This window comes from Seriola lalandi, unplaced genomic scaffold (genome assembly GCF_002814215.2).
Source record: "Seriola lalandi dorsalis isolate HSWRI2012SDOR001 ecotype SW California unplaced genomic scaffold, Sedor1 jcf7180002054559, whole genome shotgun sequence".
Lineage (NCBI taxonomy): Eukaryota > Metazoa > Chordata > Actinopteri > Carangiformes > Carangidae > Seriola > Seriola lalandi.
This window is the reverse complement of record NW_019525112.1, coordinates 591923-613471: the sequence shown is the minus strand read 5'-3', so window position 1 is coordinate 613471 and position 21549 is coordinate 591923. Positions and strand designations below refer to the sequence as shown.

The 21549-nt window shown below is 37.6% G+C and overlaps 1 protein-coding gene and 1 long non-coding RNA gene across 2 annotated transcripts; both read right to left on the bottom strand.

The window, feature by feature from the left end:
- Positions 1-572: 572 nt before the first annotated feature.
- On the bottom strand, positions 573-16491 carry ankrd10b (ankyrin repeat domain 10b). Its single transcript, XM_023415922.2, has 6 exons — positions 16127-16491; positions 15072-15224; positions 13899-13990; positions 4220-4485; positions 3578-3685; positions 573-1233 (listed from the first exon to the last, which is right to left on the bottom strand). The coding sequence occupies exons 1-6, from the start codon at positions 16322-16324 to the stop codon at positions 1001-1003; spliced, it is 1050 nt and encodes a 349-aa protein (XP_023271690.1). The 5' UTR covers positions 16325-16491; the 3' UTR covers positions 573-1000.
- Positions 16492-18445: 1954 nt separating this feature from the next.
- Positions 18446-21166, bottom strand: LOC111662074 (uncharacterized). The gene is made up of 3 exons (XR_002761281.2): positions 20895-21166; positions 19016-19152; positions 18446-18512 (listed from the first exon to the last, which is right to left on the bottom strand). It is a non-coding gene; the product is annotated as an uncharacterized LOC111662074 (long non-coding RNA).
- Positions 21167-21549: the final 383 nt, after the last annotated feature.

The following is a 21549-nucleotide window of genomic DNA, read 5'->3' as shown; positions in this document are numbered from 1 at the left end:
ACTCCATGTTATACAATAAAAAAATGAACGTACGGGTACGTCAGTACACGTCTACTGTTCAGCTTCCACAATATATGGTGGGGATGGATTTAATTATAGACCAGTGAGATACGTGTATATAACTTATTGTTTTATCTAACGGTATCTGTTTTTACTCCCCTGTTCCCGTTGAGGGCGTCGTCTGTCACGGGGCGTGGTCGCAGTGACGTGATGTTTGTGCAGCGACGCCGTGATGAAGGTCGCTCCCGGTGACAGGTGACTGATTGCAGGGTACACAGCCACAGTTGTGTCCCTACACGTGAGGCCAGAGTGGGGTAGCCTCATTGGTATGCCCGATAAAATGGGCTATAACACCACTTTGGTCATCTATACATAGTGCGCCCTACATAAAATTGCTTTGTTGATGAAAGTTAATGCGTTTTAAAACAACATGTTTGGAATACTACTATTTCCTATGCAGCCAACAAAATAGATTTATTAATGGCTTACAAGGCAACCTTTGGCAGGATAAGGATTTATTTCTGTTTAACTTATCTGTATACTTGAAGCAGTACAAAATAAAATGATCAAGCTTTAACTTTTGTAAACCTTTTTTTAATTAATAATGAGTAACATGGAATGCACATGCCTTGTTTTTATTGACAATGGAGACGGGGATCACCCCATTTCTAGCTGAAACAGAAACAAAATTTAAGTATTGGCAGTAGTTCAATACAGATGTCTACTTTAGTGTATATCATAACAAGGCTATTTACAGCTTAATCACACTTTATAAGCTAAACAAACACTTTCTCTTTAACACAAAAATCCACTTCTTAATAAACTATCATTCACATTTCAGATCCATCCACAACAATGGGCCTGCCCTTTACAACAACAAATAATACATGAATAAATGAATAACTGCACCACTCAATGGTTTTAAGGCAAATGAATGCTTGTTTAGGCATACATGAGATTCAGGCAAAAAGGACGGCCTGTTAACTAGATCCTTTGTACTTTAAGATCCATGGTAAAGAAGCATGGTGCTGAAAAGGGCATGGTCATACAACTGTTCTGCTTTCACAGACTTCTGGTGCTCCACCTGGCTGCCTGCTGTGTTGTTGATCTCAGGTGAGTCACTGTAGATGTGTTGGTCATGGAAGATTTCTGCTGCTGGGTCATACCCAAATGGAAGCTGTGGTTGATTGTGACCATTTGAGGAAAGATCCTCACAGTGTCTCTCATCTGCCACTGGAAATGAGACAAATCGTCAAAGGGCATATAAATAATGTCACCATATTCCTACTTCTAAAATTAATTAATAATTAATAAGAGGCAGGAAAAGCTTAAAAAAAAACCCACAAGGACTGATTTTGTTTTGCACAACTGTTAAAAGGGTGCTCATTAAGAGCAACTAGCTAAAGAAAAGTCATTTTGTGACCGCATTTCCACATACTAGAAATTAAATGTTCTGCAACACTTTGGATTACACACAAAAAGTTCATCAGAGAATGACAAAAAACCCTGCACAGTCTTACGTAATCCAACAAGTATTGACCTGAGACCTTGTTTTAAATAGGTCACATCCTGATCTTCTTTGGCATAGTTAGTACTGTATGACACAGTGACCTAGTTCTGTTTCCACTGTGGTATTTAAGCTATTGCACTAAGTCAAGAATATCTTGAGTCTTCCAGACACATTGGCATGCCAGGATCCAAAACCCAACACAAGATGGGGTGATTTAAATGAGCAAGTTCTAGTGAAATAATTTTCATCTTTATAACCCTTCATTTACATTAGTCTGAAAATTATTCTTTTTAAAAATTTTGCAGGCCAGCAAAAGTGTCATAAGGCATGCCTTGACAGATGCATAAGAATACATCAAGAAAGAAAAGGCCACCACAGTCAGATTTATAAAATTTGTCAACATTTAATGATTTCACACAATCAAGTACAAAGCTAAACCTGCTCAGTACTAAGCACCGAATGCTCCAAATTTAATGACTATACACTCAAACCTTCTTGCATGTAAAACAAAATCGGACACCACCTTAACATGAAATAGTACTACAAAATACAGAAAGAAATTCCCTTGCCACTAGCTATAAAAGTTTTAAATAATGTACATTAAGTTATTGTTCCAACTAATCAATACAGCTCAAGGAATAAGGCTTTTTGCAAAGTGTACAAATCCATGCAAATTTTCTTGAGCAGTACTGTTAACTTGTAACTACTGATTGCAAAATGGCCAAATACCAATTTCAAAATCAGACTGGGTATTATTATATAACAGAGATGTGCAAGCCCTGCTAGTTGCTTAAAAAAAATTTTGCTAACACGCACACAGTGAACATTCACCATACTTGAGAATCAATTAAGCACAAAGCCAAAATGAACACAAAGGAAGTGCAGAATAACAACAAAATACCAAGCCCATGGACCACTATGTCTTAGTACATGACATCTACAAACTACAAAAAAAAGCTGCACAGAGAAACATTATTTTACAAGCTACATTCATGTTGGGATATGCTTTGGCATAAGGTAATTTTTGAATATAAAAACAGCCTCAGCGTATGCATGGTGGCAGTTAATATCAGGAGACATTTCCTCAGTGTATATTAAAGAGTGCTTAGGCACACATCAACGTTTACAATCAAATATTATTTAAAAGAATACTTAACTTATTAAATTCAACTGGGGGAAAAATATATTCCTACCAAAAAAACCAATTAACATTTAGATTACATTTAATTTGTGTGAACTTTTTCTAACCTGTTATAAAAGCATATAACAGCTTTAGCTTAGAATTGCTACTGAAATCCACTTTCATTTCCAGCACAAGGCCAATGACCTTAATTTCAGGTGACCAATGATGTCGCCCCTTTTCCTACACTATAACGGAACAATGCATGATTGCATAATGAGAATCAACAATGTAAGACTGATTTGAAACGTGATCACGGCTCATTTTTTCCATTAAGCCAGAATGACCTACATTTGCACTGGTGATGCAACCATGTCGAGGGGAATGTCAATTATTTCGCGTTATCTAGGATGTTGTTGTATAATTGTGCAAAACAAAACTCACCCTTTTACTATGAACCTAAAAAAATAAGGATTACACAACAATTATCTGGATAACTGGACAGATGCATTAAATATAACTGTAATACGAAAAGAAGAAATCTTAATACTTTTATCCATCCCAGTATAATCAGGAAAATGGAAAAGTAGAAAATACAGCACACACACTGCTATACATCTTTCAAATGTAGCCTACCACCAAATCAAAACAAATATATTCCATTATCCATGTATTATGCAAAAGAATTGCAAAGCGATACCAAAAAGATACACTGCACAAATGGGAACATTAAAGTGTGTAACTATACACACAAGCCTTCTACAGGTAGGCATAAGAGTTGGTGCAGCGACAAGGGGTCTGCATTGATGCCACAGTGATGACCTCCAGCTCTTTAGTTGCTGGGCTTGACCTGTCCTGTCCCCCCTGGTCCTCACACTGATCCATGGGCCCCGGCCCCTGAGGTGCTGCAAACCCATTCAGCCCAAATGCAAAGGGTCCTGGCCCACCTGTGGTTACAGTTGCTGCCAACTCCATGTTCATGCTCTCCATCTGGGTCTCTCCAGCACCACCCAGTGGCCCATTCCCATTCATCATTTCTGGCGGCATGCCCAGACCTAAGAATGAAATAGATGCACACAAAATTAAAGCCATGACTGACAGTTGGAAATAACTTCATGTTTCCTTAAAACATGCCAACAATACAATGGATCCTTCTAATGAAAACTATGCCACAATGGCAGGCTTAAGCTGAATCTTATTCATCCTGCATCCATTTCAAAGTCATTTCTTACTTTAGAAATTAAAATTATGCAGATTTTTCCCCTTAAAATAAAAGTTTAAACCCATTTCTATTAACTCAATTAATTCTCATCTGCTTACATTCTAAGACTAAAACAAGGTAATCAGAGACTAAAAAACAGAGCTGTGTTAATTACAGCTGTATCAGATATACAGACTGGATTTTTTTCTTAGAAATATATCTTCAGTAATTATTATTTAAGCATACAGGTTGTGTGGCAGTCTTAGCTAAATGTACTATTGTTCAAACTTGAGTACAGTAATGTCATTTTCCTTTCAAAGAAATTTGCAAAGACATTGAAATGATCCAAAAACAACTGAAAACAGATTTGATTAGCTTAGCGACCCACCGTTAGGTCTAGCCTTCTTCACTGGGTTTGCTTCCATGCCATCGAATGACCTCTTTCTGTTGGGCACGCCATTCAAGAAGCTGCGTCCCTGGATGGTGGGGTGAGCGTGGCCCCCATTCTGGGTCATGCCATTCAGAAAAGCCCCGTTATGGGACTGAGCCATGTTTTGTTGGAAGTTCTGGGCATTGGAGAGAATCTCAGCACACTCCTGGAATCCCTGGGCGTGGGCCAGGTCAGCAGCAGTCAGCCCACTGGCATTCCTCATACTGCACAATGGGAAGAGGGAGTGTTAGAGACACGCACTGTACGTTCGGTTTACACAAATAAAAAACAAACAAAATAAGACAGGCCCAAGCGCACACACGCAGGCACACACATACAGACTCATTAACCAAATATTCACACACAGACAGACATACAGATGTATAGAAATAGCCTGTGCTGCTCTACCCCCTCACATCCTCTTCGTCATCTTCATGAGAGATGACGACTGATCCCTTTTGGATCATTTGGATCTTCCATAGAACTTAACTCTTGAAACAGTTTCCAAATTATTAGGGAAACGTGTCTGCTGCAAAAGGACATGATTAAGACATCTGAAGGTATGCACCTGTTAATTTAATACCTGAAACGATTTGACTAACTGGACAGGATGACTGAATCCAAAGATCATTTCCACAGCGGATATAAAGAGCTTGACAAATGTGACACTGGAGGTTTTTTCAAGTTTTGAAGGTCACGGTCATCTCACATTTCCAACGTTGATACTGCTCAAGGATTTCTGAAATCGTGCATCAAAATTCCTGGGATTAGTTTTGATATTTACCAAATTTGCCCTGAATAAACAGAGCAAGTGCACCTGTGCATATGAATGCATGATATATATGAAGATGTGTGTTAAGGACGAAGGGTTATAATGAAAAATAATATGCATTTCTGAACAAAAGTGATGCCACAGAGCCGGGCAAAGTAGGACTGTAGAATTTTTCCAAAAAAGTACAAGATTCAGACGTTCTTGCTCCAAAAGAGGTAACAATGTAGCAGACTTGTATCTTCAGGGGAAACCCTATTGAATGAGTTCTTATTAGGCAGAATGACAGAAGGAACCAAATGCAATCTTCAATGATCAGAAATCCAGATGTCTTCTCTTAAAACAGTGGCACAATCAAGATCCAGTCTTCGTCTAATTCAAGAAAAATGAAGAAGACAATGAAAAACAGGAGAATCAGCTGTACTACTGTCAGAGGCATTTGTACAACCATTTATAACTCAAATTAGAGTCTGTGCAGGTCCAGTTGTGTTAATCATATCCAGTTGCAGCAGGAATAAGGTGCTTTTCTGAGTGCAATAATGAATGAGCAAACAGTGCTGTGTCATAAGTTTTCATTGTTCAGACTTACAGACGTACATGGTACTATAGTATGGAAGCAATGTCACTGGACAATAAAACTAAAGCAAATTACTTATCTTATCAATGCAATAAAAAAAATACTATACTATAAAAATACTATAAGAAAATATAAGAATAACCTCTTATTCTTATTTTGTTGATACAGTAATTTTGTAAATAAACTGCTGGGTACAAAACAGTCCATTGTCTCCTGGTGCTGCGAAATTAACGTGCAGGAACACGTGTCTGCTAGTCAGCTCTTGAGATGGACATAGAAAATATCCCACTAACCAATAGATGCCTGTTATCTTAATGACGAAATTTTCCCTCCTCTCCACTGGCCAGTTACAAAACAATACTGTACTTGTTCTGAGCCTAAATGTCACACTGCAAAATGAGTTCTCAAAGCAAACAGCCATGTCTTTGTCAAAGAACTGGGAGCCCTGGCCCAAATCCAAGCTTGTACTTAAAATTAAAAAAAAAAATGTTTTAACTTTTCCATCAGTAACTATTTTATATGCATAAGAATACATTAGAGAATCAGTAATGCCCATCTGCAGTGAATGAAATGGTATATTTGGTGGATGCCTAAAGAACCATAAGATCAAACACCATGTTTTATTCTGTTCCATTTAGCTATTTCTTTAAGTTGCCATTGACATTGACTTCCACACAATGAGGCAGTTTTATACACTGTTGCTGTTTGGTCATTCATTTTGTTTTGAACTTTCTCTGTATTTTTCTCTAAACAGTTGTGCAAAAAAGAAACATTTCAAGAACTAGTGAAAAAACATTTTATAAAGAATTCAAGATTTTAAAAAAACAAAAAAGTAAAAATCACACAATAACTTGTTGCACATTACCCGTCCCCTTCAAAATTAACGCTTCCAAGGGATTGTTTCCTAGAGATTACATTTATACTGAAAACCATTTTGTGATAAGGTAGATGGATTGGTCTCACTCTAAGGAATTAAATGTCATTAGCTGCTGTTATTAATCCTCAATCAATTCAACAATTTAGTATTCAAAAGCCCAAAAGTATCACTCTTCTAACAGAAATAGTTCCTTGAGCAAAAATGTATGGACCAAGGGGCATTAATAAATAACAACATTGCTGTGAGCAAAGTCCATTTTAAGGAATTTGCTGTATTATTTGATCCTTTCCACAATAATCAGGTACTTTTAACTACATTGTTATAATTCTTTACATATTAAATTCTGCAAAAAGGGTTTGTTGTACATGTTGCCCACAGGAAGTCTAGTGGTAAAGCGTACAGCCTCTGGAGCCACATGTGTGCTGATCTCAGATTAGATCCCACCACAACCTTCCTGTCACTACAACTCAAGCTTAATCTCAGTTTTCCAACATTTAGAAATTTGATACATAAGGTAGCTATTAAGCCCCTGCCTCCACCCACCTCATTTTAGGTAGTAAGAGAGGTAATGTTCATTGACAAATTAGCCATTGTAGAAATTCCTATAGATTCTTAGTGCAGTCATGATGATTTTCAAGTGCCGTAGTGTTACAACAGCAGATGTTGTGGAACTTTTTTTTGTTTTGGATATACAAAAGGACAAGCTGGACAATCTGAAAGTGTCTGAACCACCTAAAATAACTGACTCCAAATCAAATTTTCAAAAAATTTGAGAAAAAAACTTCTCTTAGAAACACACACTCCTACAGGTGTGTATCTTTAATAATTCTCAGTACATTTCTTCAATAAATCCCCAAGTTACTCCATTAACTATTTTATTCAGTAGCTTAACTTTCCTCATTTATTTATTCCTGTCACAATCAATTCCTCTTTGCCCTTATTAGATGACCCCTGTATAACTGAATAATCCCTTTATAATTACTAAATAATTCAGTTATTCCTTTAGTGAGACCTGACATCTACAGTATGCACTGATCCAATAAAATGGATTCCAAACTAATTCACCAACGTTTAGTTTGGAAATGTAAAAAGGAAGCGTTAATTCTTTGTAAATGCTTGTTATGCTTTGCTTTTTGGTCCTAAGCACACAATATGTATCTTCTCTAACTATCGTCTAACCTTCCAGAGGCAGCCTATTATCATGCTACATGTTGACATGGGACTCACGTGATTAAACCTGTCCATATAAAAGGCTCCTATGGTTAGTTCACAAAATCAAAAACAAATCATAAAATAAAAACAAAAGACTAGATACAGGAACAATCATGGATAATAAGCAAAGCATGCAGGTCTAAAACTTTAGTTTTGATTCATAAAAACCTAGCATTAAAACCAATCACCGCAAGAAATACCTCAACAGTTTGCCAGTGTGTAGATAGGAAGCGATAGTGAGAACACTCAATGCCACAACAGTGCGGCTATCCCAGGGAACGGGGCAGACTCAGCAGTGTCTATTCTCCCCCTTTCTAGGATTACTTGAAAAAACCAAGTCATTTCCAATTCAATGGCTGCAAAACATTAAGACGTACGGTTCTGTTTCTGTTAACAGTATAGAAAACTTTTTTTTGTAACTTATTGTCACTTTCATAAAGGAAAAGGTGACAAAGATTAGATGTCAAAACAGACTATGATACTGTATAGGGTTAATACTGTGACATACAAAATAAAACATTTCTGTGTATAAAGTAAAATATTTGGCACAGTGAAATGACAGTGAATAACCATTGCAACAGGATGAGTGTTAGCATTAAACAGTTAATAGTTCAGTACATGATGCTATGCAAATCTAACCCATCTCACTCAGCTGCTCTAAGCCTCTGTCTCTGCACTACTCTCATCACCGGCAGCCTCTAAACACTGTCCTACCTGCTGCTAGCTTTCTAATGGACCACTTTAACACTTTGAGGCTCATGACAAATTAGAAAAATATATTTTAATGACAAAGGTTGTTTAAACAAAATTTTGAGATATGGGGGCAGTTCAGGGATAGATTAGAAAAAGGTCATTTTGTTTTCGTTTTTAAAATGTAAGATTGTTTGAACCAATCTAAATCACATTTAGAGGTGGGCCCTATGGAAGATATCAAAATTATCAGGGCCTTGTTTAGAAATAATTTTCATGACTTTTATTAAATATGGTGTATTTGTATTACAATCGTACAAGGTAAAGTTTATCTTGTTTTTGTCCCATTAATGGTATGGATATTAATTTTTTTTTTTATGTTTTTAATTTCCTTTCAGGTCTTATCTTGTAAAATGAGATTTAATTTAGACACATGAACCAGGCGCAAAGATTAACATGAGAATTTTGTCACATTATGATTATATGGAGAGAAAGTTGGCAAATGAGAAGTTTTTTCAATAGGGGTGGGTAAGACCACAAGACTGTTCAAGTTTTCCCCAACAAGATCATTTAGATGTTATAATGTCCCAATGGATTCACTATCTAATGAGACAAAGATACGCATCACAAGAGGATGAGGACACTTCCCTCTTCTGTCATTCAAAACATTAATTCCTGTGTCCAGAGCCAGGGCTGTGCAGTGAAAGAGTTTGCAAGAAAATGACTGAATGGGGAATAGGAAACAGAGACATGTAGTTCACTGAAGGAGTTCCTCAGGTGGTTTCCAACCATGACACCACTGGTATCATTAAAAAAAAAATAACTCCACAAATCTGTGTAGCCGACATTTCAAGTAAATGTATTAAAGCCTCTGAGGGTGAAAGCGTTAGTTCATATTTTAGACTGTGAAATGCATTTAAATATTTCAAACTAGATGAACTATCGGGCCCCTGATCTCAACAAGCCCACAGTCAGTCATCAGGTGCTGTTGGCTGATAATTTGATCCCCTGTGGCCTGTAGTTTTGTGGTGTGTCAGCTTTACTCAGCAGCTGTTTGGCCAACTGAGCGTGCTGAATAAGTAGCAGAGGCAGAAGGTGAAAGATGGTTGACTAGCTGTTTTGCCTAATGAATCAGAGATGAATCCATTTAGTGTGATTTCTTCTCACTTCAATTGCACCTCTTCTTTCTTTTCTCTTCCACAAGCTATGGGCTAAGTATACCAATGCAAAGAAGAGCAGGAAAAGTCCCAGCAGCAAAGTGTTGTAAAATATAATCCAAGGATACAGAAGATACGTGGATACAGAAGAGCAGAAGATGAGGGCCCTTTACTCAAGAATCCTCCCACATGGAGTCAACAAGCTGAACCATTGGAAGAGTAGAATTCAAGCAAAGAAAAATCTTTGCGAACAACAAGGATTTAATTACTTACACAAAGTTCAGTGTCCATATCATTGTGATGCGAAAAATCCTGCTTTTATGATGCAATAAATATAGTAACACCACTGTTAGATTTGGATTTTAATTTGAAAGCATGACCAATAATGTCGACATCCATCATATGGATGACAAGTTTTAAAAAAGAAAAAATATTATGCCATTAGATCTAGAGCTATAAATGGGAATACGTCACTGGAGTTTATCTTCTGAAATACAGACACCATAATAGTGTATCTGTGCGTTTGTCAGTGAGTCAACCACAGTGTAATCCAGAATGGCTTTTGCCTGGCATTCATCCACAGAGAGAAAAGAGGCTTTGCCAAAAGGAGCCTTGTTTCCTTTGTAGCTTTATGAATTATAATGCAGTAGACTGTTCATTATTTTCTGATTATCTGGATGGCAGCACAGAACTATAGGTGTGACAACAGGGAGCTTGAATCTGTCAAAAGAGGATATAAACACCATACACATATGGCCAGAAAAATGACAAACCTCAGAAGGAAAATTGAGAGCATGTAGGTGTCCACTAAAATCTTCATGTTACCTTGAAAAAGGACATTGCAAGGTTTTAACCTGGAGTGAAGGAGAGTTTCACCAGGAAATAAACTCTAATTTATTGTATATAGTGTTGATCTGCTAAAATATTATGACAATTCAAAAATGGGTTATAACGGGTGAAAAGGTCAATTTACTACCCTGTTTATGTTCAGTTACCTACTGAGTTTTTCTTTTCTTTATCCTACAAACAAGAACTATTTAGACAGGATAGTAATTAGACCTGTATTTGGTTTTGTGAAAATAGCAATTAATAATCATTATTGCTTTTTATTTAATAATTATTTTAAATGACATTGTTTTTAAAAAACGTATTCAATTAAAACTGACATCATACACAATCTTTTTATAAAATGATATTCCACATAATTTTTCCTGTTATAACATATTAAACATCAAACAAGCAATAAAATATTTATTGTCAAAATGGCATAAATATTAAATTCAGTGGTGTGTTTGTATATTTATATATAAATATATATAAATATATATATATATTATATATTTCATTTCAATTTTAAAAACAAAAGTACAGGGAAGATTACAGGGAAGATTACAGTACAGGGAAGTTAGGTTTAAAGTTATTTTGTCATGAGCCTCATTCCCACTTGTGTGCCTTAGTTTCCCTCCCGGTTGTGCCCAACTACATTTCTTTGTCATAAACCCTAAAAATTACTTGAGAATAAACTAAACTAAATACAATATCTATAATCTGCAGGGAAAAAAAGTCACATCATCATTTTCATCATAAATATTACTTATCAGCTGATAACCAAATGCACATTACATGATGTCAACAAGAAATGAAGCATTTATTAAAACAGCACAAAACCATTGCATTAAACATTCTCAAACAGCCAAAGCAACCAGGGGTTTCATATGCTTTAGAAAATTAAGTTAGCAGTAAGTCGGTAGTAAAAACCAAATCACTGATCCTTGACTCAATGGTCTCAAAATCCAACTTAACTGACTCAGCTGCCAGGGTCAACCTTAATCCATAAAATTATTGCTTTGTTTTTTGTTTGTTTTTTTTCAATTCCTTCATATTTAGTTGGTGTCTGTTGTCCTTTGGGGACATGCAGTCTCTGAAACTGCGAGGAAGATATACATTACACATTATACATTTGTGTTTCAACAGATTTTAAAAAGGTGTGTTGATGTTTGCATTCCTTTTTGAAACCAGAGTAACTCGAGGTAAATCAAGGCCCAAATGAAATAGTACCAGTGTCAGATTTTATTTGACGGTGCCAAATACTAATGTCTAATTTGTCTAATAACTCAAATTCACAGCCATTATTTCACTATGGCAAATGTCATTAATTTTTTCACTGACATTATTCAGTGAGCTCAGATTTATTTGGCCACATAATAACTACTTTCTCTGACGACAGCATAAAAACATACAAAAACTACACACAAGAAAGGGTGCATCTGTAAACTCCCTGGTTGTTTTGGGTTTCTCTAATTCAATGGGATCAGAAAGAAAAGGCATAAAGCTTGTTGCAAAAAAATGAAACTCCAACCAAAGTGTTAATAGTTAGAATGTTATGGTCAATCCACCATCTGAACTGGTAAATCTATCGTTAAAATATGCTGCGACTTTTAATATCTTCACATTTCTGCATTAATTCACCAACTTTTGCATACTTCTGACTCTAGCATAAACCCAAACTGATTGATTAACTATGATTGAGTATAAGTAACAAGCTGCACAAATTCTGGCATTAGGTAAATTGAGTGCTTAGTTTACTGACTTACATGACCTTTGGGAAATAATAAGTATGATCTGTTAAGACAAGCAAGGCTAAAAAGGAGTTACATGATTATGTGTAATTGTTTCACCTCCCTGCAGGTCTGGGATCTAAATTTAGAAAACAGGAAAAATGGGTTGTGTCTCTTACGCCTTTGTACAAGCTTCAGTTGCACCAACCATAACAAAATGTTTTCTATAAATGGAATAATTCCAACAAAGCTGCCAACTGCAAAGGTGTGGCTGAGCATTATGACTGAGGCAGATTATTTATCCAAATCCAAAAATACCTCTAAGAAACATGGGGGTCTGGGCTTGTTAAATTCATAATGTAACATTTATGATCTCACAATCCATATTTACTTATTTTTATATTACTGTATTACAGCAAAACCATTTGTTGTAAGAAAAGTCAAATGGCGCGTTGTAAAAAAGTTAAGAATGGCCGCAGGCCGTAATAGTTTCAACAAAACCTGATCTTGCAGTCCGTGTGAATATGAAACAAGTTTTGTATTATCTATACAGTTTCATTCTATGCAACAGAAATATAGTCTTTTCTTCCTGACAGTAAAAAGGCCTTCAGAAATAGAGGCAATGTGCATTTGGTCATCCAGTCAAGCTGTGTATGTAAGACACTAACCAAAACAAATGTTAACAAAGAAAACCACACTCTAGATTTAACAAATATCATGCAATATGGCCTAAAAGACTAAAAACAGTTTATCAATCTTTACATTAAGTTGTCCTCAAGTTCGAGTAATAATCGTGCTGGGTTTACAAGAGTCAGTCTAGATCAAAAGTGCCATGCTGAGTTAATTATCAACTTTTATTAAATCACAAAGGTAATATAAAAGGTGCTTGCTGAAAGTAAATTTAATGAACTTATGAATCATTCTCTATGAACTCAATATGTCTGTAGATAACATTATTACGCACAGAGGGCAACTTAATGTGAATTGTTGCAATGATAAACAACAATTTCAAGGATTAACAAAATGTGTCACATTTTCAAGGGAGCACCATCAATTCTTTTATTATCTAACGACACATCTCATGATCAAACTATTTTGAGATGAAGTGGTAAAACAATCAACACTGTTTTATTTTCTTTAAACAACAGTTTACCATTCTGCAAAAGAAACTGTCAAAAGCTGACATCTGATTTCTAGTTAGAATTCCTTTCTTAAATAGGCTTTCATGTTTAATAAACTACATCCTTGTATGCTTATTATTTAAAAGACGCTGGGAAATGTAAATGTTTTATGCAATTTTCAAGAATACAATTTTACCACCAGAATAAACACATAACAACAGGTGGTGTTTATTGTATGGCTCTTAAAAAGGCTAATGCTATACTCAGTTTGAACACTCAACTTTGACAATGTCACCAGGATTGCTTACAGTGATCTATAGTATACAGCTGGAATATATTAATGGATAAGTTACCATGTATAAGAGCAGCTTCTTTCTGAGTGGGTATGTGTGAAATAGTCATTGTATCAAAAATATAATTTTCCAAATTACAAAGTTTATATTTGTGTAATGTAGTTCAGTTACTGTTCAAATTTGTTCAGACCTGTAAAGGTAATTTGCAGATTCTCTCACTTTCTAATTAGCCATATTTTGGAATCTGCTCATAAATGCAGTATTTAAATTCCATCACTGCTCTGATTTGAGTTTGGTGGTGATCCCTTGTAAAGGTGTAACTGAGTAGTTGGATAGTACAGAGGAAAAAGAAATGTGGACACAGGACTGATCACAGGACTTACTCAGCTTTCGCTCCCTGAATCAAGAGAGCGTTGATACACTCCAGACTGCCCGCACGAGCAGCCTTGTGGATGGGCGTCTCGCCCACATAGTCCTGAGTGACGACAAAAGACTGCAGTTACACACACACACACAGAAAAGCATGACTATGTTGTGCACAAGAACAGTAATAGGAGCCAAAAAACTTCTCTGATTCACATACTAAATATATACATGATAACGTGTTTAACCAAATATTCACTCCCTTTCTGCCTCCATTTCCAAAGTTAAACAGACTCAAGGAACGATAACAGGGTGCAACTCTGCAGAGCCTGAACTTTTAACCCAGACTTCACCACCACCCACACACATTTACGGTTACACATTAGTAAGAGTGCAGATGGAAGAGAAACACACACACTCACACACACACACAAACCAAGAAGGCTGTCTCTAACCACAATGCAATGTGGCTGAGCTCTACGCTGTTCTACTGTCCCAACAACAGCCACCAGGTCAAAATGTTATAAATCCACTAGAGTTTACGAATCCTAGAATTTCCTCAGGTGTTTATTTGAAGAAATGCTGAGCAAATTCAAAACCAATTGTTAGTAATGTGTTTCATGATGACGACAACACGTTATGTCATTGTGACCTACTAATCAGATTTCTCTCAACTGTGCAGCGCAGCATAAAATATAGCCCCAGAGCCTGAGTCTTTGCATGGGAATACATGAAAAGGCAAAGCCGTGATGAGTAAAAAGCATAGCAGTAACAGAAAATGTGGCAGACACAGATAACCTGAATGTAGGTCAAGTGGAGGGGTAAGCAATAGCAATCCACTGCAAGGGTCGTGATCCCAAGAGATCCTCCTTGATGGGATCAGTCTGAGCTCACCCTCTCACACAGCTCTGCTCTTTTTATTCACACATTTGTACTTCTGCCAGAATACATTTTCTTTTAACATAAACGTGATTTATTGTTATATGGTAATGCAACATTTTAATGTGCAGTTTTCCTTGTAGCATACTCAGCATACTTCATTAAAGATCATGGTCACACGAGTCTCTCAAAAAGAAAAACTCCTGTGAACTTTTCTTGACTTGTTGGGTGAGTTTCAAAGCACCAAACTGCATTATATAATTTTCTGGTGTATAGTGTGCAGGCAAGTGTTGAGTGTGCATCTGATGCCATACCTGTCTGTTAATATCTGCACCAGCTTGGAGTAGCCATAACAAGCACTCAGGGTGGCCCCCAAATGCAGCAATGTGAGTGGGCGTCTGTGCAAACCTGGAGGTCACGGCATTCACACCACAGCCCACCTGAACCAGACGCATCACACACTCCAGCTGTGTACAGACAAAAGGCAATGCATTGAAAGTCCAACAGATTATAACTTATCTGCAGTGATTCATTCATTGTTTTTGAGGAAGACACAGGGCAGGTGTAGACAAGTATAGTACAGTGGCTGGAGAGGCAACACTGTACTAGTTGCTCAGCCTTCTTTATAGCTCTGGCTTTGGGCATGCACCCAATTTTCTGTTCAAACTGTAGGCCTGCCCTTTCCATGGTGTGGTTAGTGTAAAACAGATCTTAGCACAAGTATGTATGTCTGTTTAGGAGAGGTCAACAGACCGAAATAGTGTTAGAAATGAGTCGTTAACGTTTAAAGTTGACTTGAAAGTTGCTTTAAATCAGTAATGTATTCAAAAATAAAGCTTACACAAGTACATGAAAACTTAATTACTGACCATTACTTCAGCTTTGAGCTCATGAAAATATCCTGCTTTTAAAATATTTTGGACTTCAATCTTCAGCAATAACGGCACCGTTGTGATTAAGTTAATTAGCGTCAGTTAAAATAACTACCGTTAATGTTTCTTGTAACGTTGTAGTCTCTTTGTCAACGGCTCATGTAATGGCCATTAAGTTAACGTTAATATTTTCCCGCTCAATGTAACCTTTTTGCTCGCAAGACCTTACGTTTATATCTTAAATATAATGCATACCACTGTATTTTATAACTAAAATTAAGTTAGCTGGAGAGCAGAATCAATTTAACGTTAATAGTCCATTGTCTGCCTCCAGTAAACGATGGCTGCTGGTTAGTCTCATCAGCTAACAGTTAACATCAGGAAATGGCCGAGACGAGGCTCATGTCGGAGAGCGCTGACGCTCATTCTGGACACCGTTTCACCAACATGTTCATGAAGAGAAACATGGTCATTCAAACAATAAGCTGGAGACCCACCTTTCCGAAATGAGCAGCCCAGTGTATGGGCGTCCAGCCGTAGAAGGTGTCCTCCACGGTCAGGTCGGCCGGGTTTGAGGTGCACTGAAGGAGGGAGCACAAGGCACCGACATCTCCATCCCTGCAAGCCCGATGGAGAGGGAAGCGGCTGTTTAAGACCTCCTCACTCGAGAATCCAGACTCCACTCCCACCGACATTGTTGCAAAACGGAGAAAAAAAGTCAGCGATAGCTAACTACGTGTGAGCAGAAAACAAAATGAGTGGGTAATGTTTGATTCCTGTCGTTGATGGGGTGCCCGTCTATCAGGACACACGCCACCCTGGCTGGTGTGTCTTTCTGCCTGACAACACAAAGCAGACAGGGCAGAGCACGCGCCGAAGTGAAACTTGAGAAACGCCGAGTGAGCCGCAAACTCCGGACTGGATTTCACTGTCCCACATTCCCGACTACTCTGCTTCCTCTGATTAGGTGTGGCCTTTGGGCCCAACATCAGCGACAAAGTATTTTCTCATTGCTATTTAGAGAGTTCGATACGAATAGAGTTTCCATTGGTACTTACTGCCTCCAGGAAATAAAAATACCCATGTGCTGGTACTAATAACAACCAGGGAACAAGTCTTGCCAAGGCTACTCGACTTTCATATGTTTCCAAACTAACTGCCAGCCATATAAATACACTGTATGAGAGGAACCCTAAATAGGCTTGAAAGATCACGTTAGTACTAAGTGACAAAGTTGGGCTTGCTTTAAACCGTATAAGTAGTGATTAACTGACACCTTTAGGGGGCACAACAGCCATACGCTGAATGCGCTGAGACCATTCAGTGCTACACATAGACTGTATATACCATGTACTCGACTCGACTCGACTCGGCTCGACTCGACTCGACTCGGCTGCTGTTGGAGCTGTCGTACAAACTCGTTGCCCTCCCACTTCCAGTACATACCGAACTGCAGCCCGTACGTCGGAGAATGCCGAAGAGATCTCTTCTAGGGTTTTATCAGATTCATCAGGCAATAGACTCGGTGCCTGTGGGTATTATTCCAGGTGCCTGCAGAGTTTGGAGAGAGTCACTGCTGCAGTTTAATTTAGTTAGTGCCTGTTAGTGTTATTTGATTTACATACTCCTATATATCCTCCTATTTCTTATTCCCAGGCGGAATCAACAATTTTCTTGACTCTACTTTCAAGCATCAAACGGAACCAAGTGCACAAAATATATTTGCTATACATTATTATTATTTTGCTTAATGTTATATGGCACATATCTATCCATATCCAGATCAGAGGATCTGATCTGCATGACTAGGCTACAGTATGGTTGTACACTTGCACTTCATTGGCAAAGTGTAATTTATAACTCAAAAACATTTTCTATTAACATTTTAAGATTAATGTTACGGTTGGTCACATTTTAAGCCTACTTCATCTATTATTGCTATGCTCTGCATGACTAATGTGTGCCAAATTGCTGTCACAAGCAGTAACCCTGCAACAATAAATAAATAAATCCCACTGTGTCTGCTGTCTTACTTTGATTTTTTTTTTTTTTTATTAAACGTTATAGCTCTGCTTTATATTGAACACTATTAATACTAAAATACTATAGATAAATAAAGAGTTAGGGCACAAAAAATTAAGTTACTCATAACTTTGACTTTTTTTCATAATTATGTGAAAGTAGTAAGTTAAACTTTTGAGTTAGTGTCATCTGGAGCCCATAATCCACTTAGTCTCATTTTACAGTCAGATTGATTTCAGTAACATTGAAGAAAAATATTACCATTGGCTTCAGTCACACAGTGTAATGTTTAAGTAAATATGCCACTGAACTGGTAACAGACATGTTATTTCTAAGCTTCTTATGCTATGTTTCTTCTTTACCACAAGATGGGAGTATACAACAAGAACTGGACAAACACAAGCAAGGCTCTAACCATTGCAGACAGGGAGTGAAACAGGTGGTGACACCTGAATATCTGTTTTTCTTATTTTCATATCCTAAATGTTATTAGTATGATTGCTATTTTTTCATAAGGTTTGTTATTGTATATTAATAAACCTTAACATTGCACATGCTATCATCAGTATATGGCAGACGATTATGGTAGCCATTTCTGTTTTTGTGGTGAAGTTTTATTTCTGTACACTGGAGGGAGATATTGACCACAGTAGGTCACCTACTGGATGACGTAGCGTTGATGTCCCTCCTGAACCATAAGAAGCCAGTTATGGGTCAATATCAGTCGGCATCATTTAAGTTCAGATCACTTTGGATCAATGCAAGAGCGTCTCAGGTCCAAATATGACGCAATGTTTGGAGCCATGTATATTTTTAATTTGCCTGGTTTCATTGTCATCATCAGTGGGTTGAATTCTTCAGCTACAGAGACAAAGACAACAGACGTCATTATGATTACACAGTCAGCAAACATCAGAGCAACAACACCCCACTGGTTAAGTGGAGTGTTAAGTTAAGTTTCTCAATAACTGAAATTGACCCCAAAAGCAGGGTTAAATTTAATCACTTCATGTACTTCTGGGTAGCCTAATCTATAGTAATATATCATAATTTGTGAGTTGATTAATTAGAATCTGTAAAATGTTAGTAACTAAAACTCTCAAATAAATGTGGTGGAGTAACAAGTACAACATTGGTCCCTGAAGTGCAGTGGAGAAGAAATATAAATGGAAATACTCAAAATATAGGTTCTTCAAAATGACTCTTGCTATCTTGCTCTGTTAGCCACATTCATCAACCATCTCTCCATTTTTACAGACCAGCTTATCCTGTGGAGATGAAGTATATCCCAGCATGCACTGGGTGAGCTCCAGAGCTGATTTTTGTTCGAGAAAGGCTTTTGAGTGAAGAGAATGTTAATGAACCTCAGTGAGGTGCGTCATCCTGACATCACTGTGATGATATCATGCCCCGCTTCATTGGCAAACCATTGAGATCACGGTGGGAGGCGCCTCATTATCCAGTTTTCCCATCACCTTCACCTCTCTTCAACAAGTGGCATCTAGGTCAGTATTTACAGATTTGAACACTAATTAGTATGAGAGAACACAATGGTATGCAAAAAATGTTTTGGGCAGGGGGAGATCAGTTCACAGCAAGTGCACCCCTCCCTATTCCCGTACTGTCCCTACTCCTTATCATGTGAAATCCTATGCATCACTCACACACATACGCATGCACTTTAGTGAAAAAATGAACTGATGTTCCAAATATAGAACAGAGTATGTCACTTATTGCCATGCTGAACAATATTTCCACTCATATTGTGTTAAAAATGCACCAATTTAACATAGGTTATATTAAACTGAATATTACTGGAGAAGTGGAGCATTACTGTAGAGTGAAGTCTTGTTTCAGGTGTTCCTGTGTCACCAGAAGTTTTCAGAAGTGGTTATGTATGATCAGTGATGTGTCATTTTAAAGGAGCACTCCACTGATTTAGCATTGCACTCCTCCAGTCAAACATTGTCTGATGATGGACAGTTAAAAAATGATCAAAACTGCTGCAGCAGAACCAGAGATATCTTCTTTTTTTTTTTTATTCCTGCCATTCTTCTTCCTTGTGAAAACATGGCACCTGCATTACCCACAATGCAACTAGACAGCAACAGCTCAGTCTGAGATTTAGGTTAGGTTAGGTAATGTTCAGGTAATCATATTCTGCACATGCAGCCATTTTTTGACAGGACGATCAAATGAGGCTCACAATGGGCAAATGGTTTTGAATAATAGGCATTTGACACAGTATAAAAAACTTTTGTAGGATAGTAAGAGCAATAACCTATTCTTTACTTGGTTTCTGATATTTAAATAATGGATTTGATATTAGAATTTCAGCACTTTCATTTGAATCCATGCTGCAGCAAAGGCACAACAATCTGTGAATGAGTGAATGTGTTGCTGAAGTGGCTTCTGTAAGGCCATAGTGTGACAACTATGTGGTTGCAATGTTAGCAGTTGTGCATTGTTATTCAGTTCATGCTTCATGTAGCCAGAGAGTAGTTTTCACCCCATTAGCTGTGTGTCGCCATTCAGTTTTATTTAACCTCCTCTGTCGAGTATAAACTGCTCCTCATAAGAGACATGGTTTGCAGTGTTGTCACTGTGTCACCAAGTTTCATTTTGCTGCACAACTTTCTGACCAAGATAAACGAACACAGTACAGAGAGGAGATTTGTAGCATAATAAAAAACCACAGAGAAAGATAAATACAAGATTCACAGTGCACTTTGCTAATGCATCTTACGCTGACAGTTTCACGTATTATTTAACCACTGTGATACCAGTTGAGCCAAACAAGCAAATATATGGTTCGGATTTTTGGCACTTTCAGCCAAATACAGCAGAACAGAGTTCAGGTAAAATTGACAAACATGGCTGTCTGAAATGGTGTATTTTACTTTTTGATCATCTTGTCTGAGTACACTATCTTGATCTTTACGAAGGGGGGAGATGGTGTGTTTAATCAACTTTGTAAGAAAAAAAAAAACCTCGCTGATGCTTTTTTGTGGGTGAATTACGTTCAGTACTGTTGAGTGTCAAGTTATTCTGATGAGCTGTCTTTCTGTCTCTTCATGCGTCACTCCAATGTGAATTTGTGGACCTGCTGCCAGGTCCTGTGTCTTGATTCTCTGTCGCTGACCTTGACTACACAGCTACACAGGAATGTCCGCTGATAGCTTATCAGCCTGGGTCAATATCCCACCTGACTACTGTCTGTTTGCTCAGATCGGACATACTGACCTGAAACTCTGTCTTCAAGCTCACTTCAGTCCACTTAGTCCTGCCTTTTCTTTGTTACTGATAATCCTGCTGAGGTGAGCGAAGCACTGCTGCAGCTCTGACAAAACCAGATTAGACCATGTGACAAATTCAACGAGTGAGTGTGTCTTTTTGCCATTTCAGAGGTATAGCATTATCCTATTTCTCTTGCTAGTCTTCCCTTTGCATGTTCCTTCACCAGAGTTACGTGAGTACAAAGGATTGTTTGCTGACGTCTGATAATGCACCTCTGAGTCAACTCCACACAGACGAAAGAGGAATGACGCAAAGGTGTGAGATATCACTTTGGTAAACAGAAAGGGGGCTGGTGGGTTATAGATGTTGGGCTTACGTTGAAATGTGTGAAATCATTTTCTTGAACCTTCTCGCTCTCAAACACAGACAGACAAAAATACACGCAGAGTTCTACTTCGTTCTCAATCTCATAGTAATGTGCTGTACTCGTCACGGCAGTGTAAAAGTACTCTTGTAGCTTATGATCAGTGGTGTGTTAAAGTTAGTTTCTTCACTTTCATGTGAAAATGGGTTTATGAATTTTTTTTAAAGAACTTGCAATTCTAATTGAGATCTACGCTCCTTTCTTTCACGGCTACAAAGGAGGATGTAAAGGACCAAT

Coding starts and splice junctions, on each gene's coding strand:
- ankrd10b (XM_023415922.2), bottom strand. CDS start 16,324: ATGTCGGTGGGAGTGGAGTCTGGATTCTCGAGTGAGGAGGTCTTAAAC. Junction 3,686..4,219: donor GAAGAAGGCTAGACCTAACG/GTGGGTCGCTAA, acceptor TTTCATTCTTAG/GTCTGGGCATGCCGCCAGAA. Junction 1,234..3,577: donor GGCAGCAACTGTAACCACAG/GTGGGCCAGGAC, acceptor TCTCATTTCCAG/TGGCAGATGAGAGACACTGT.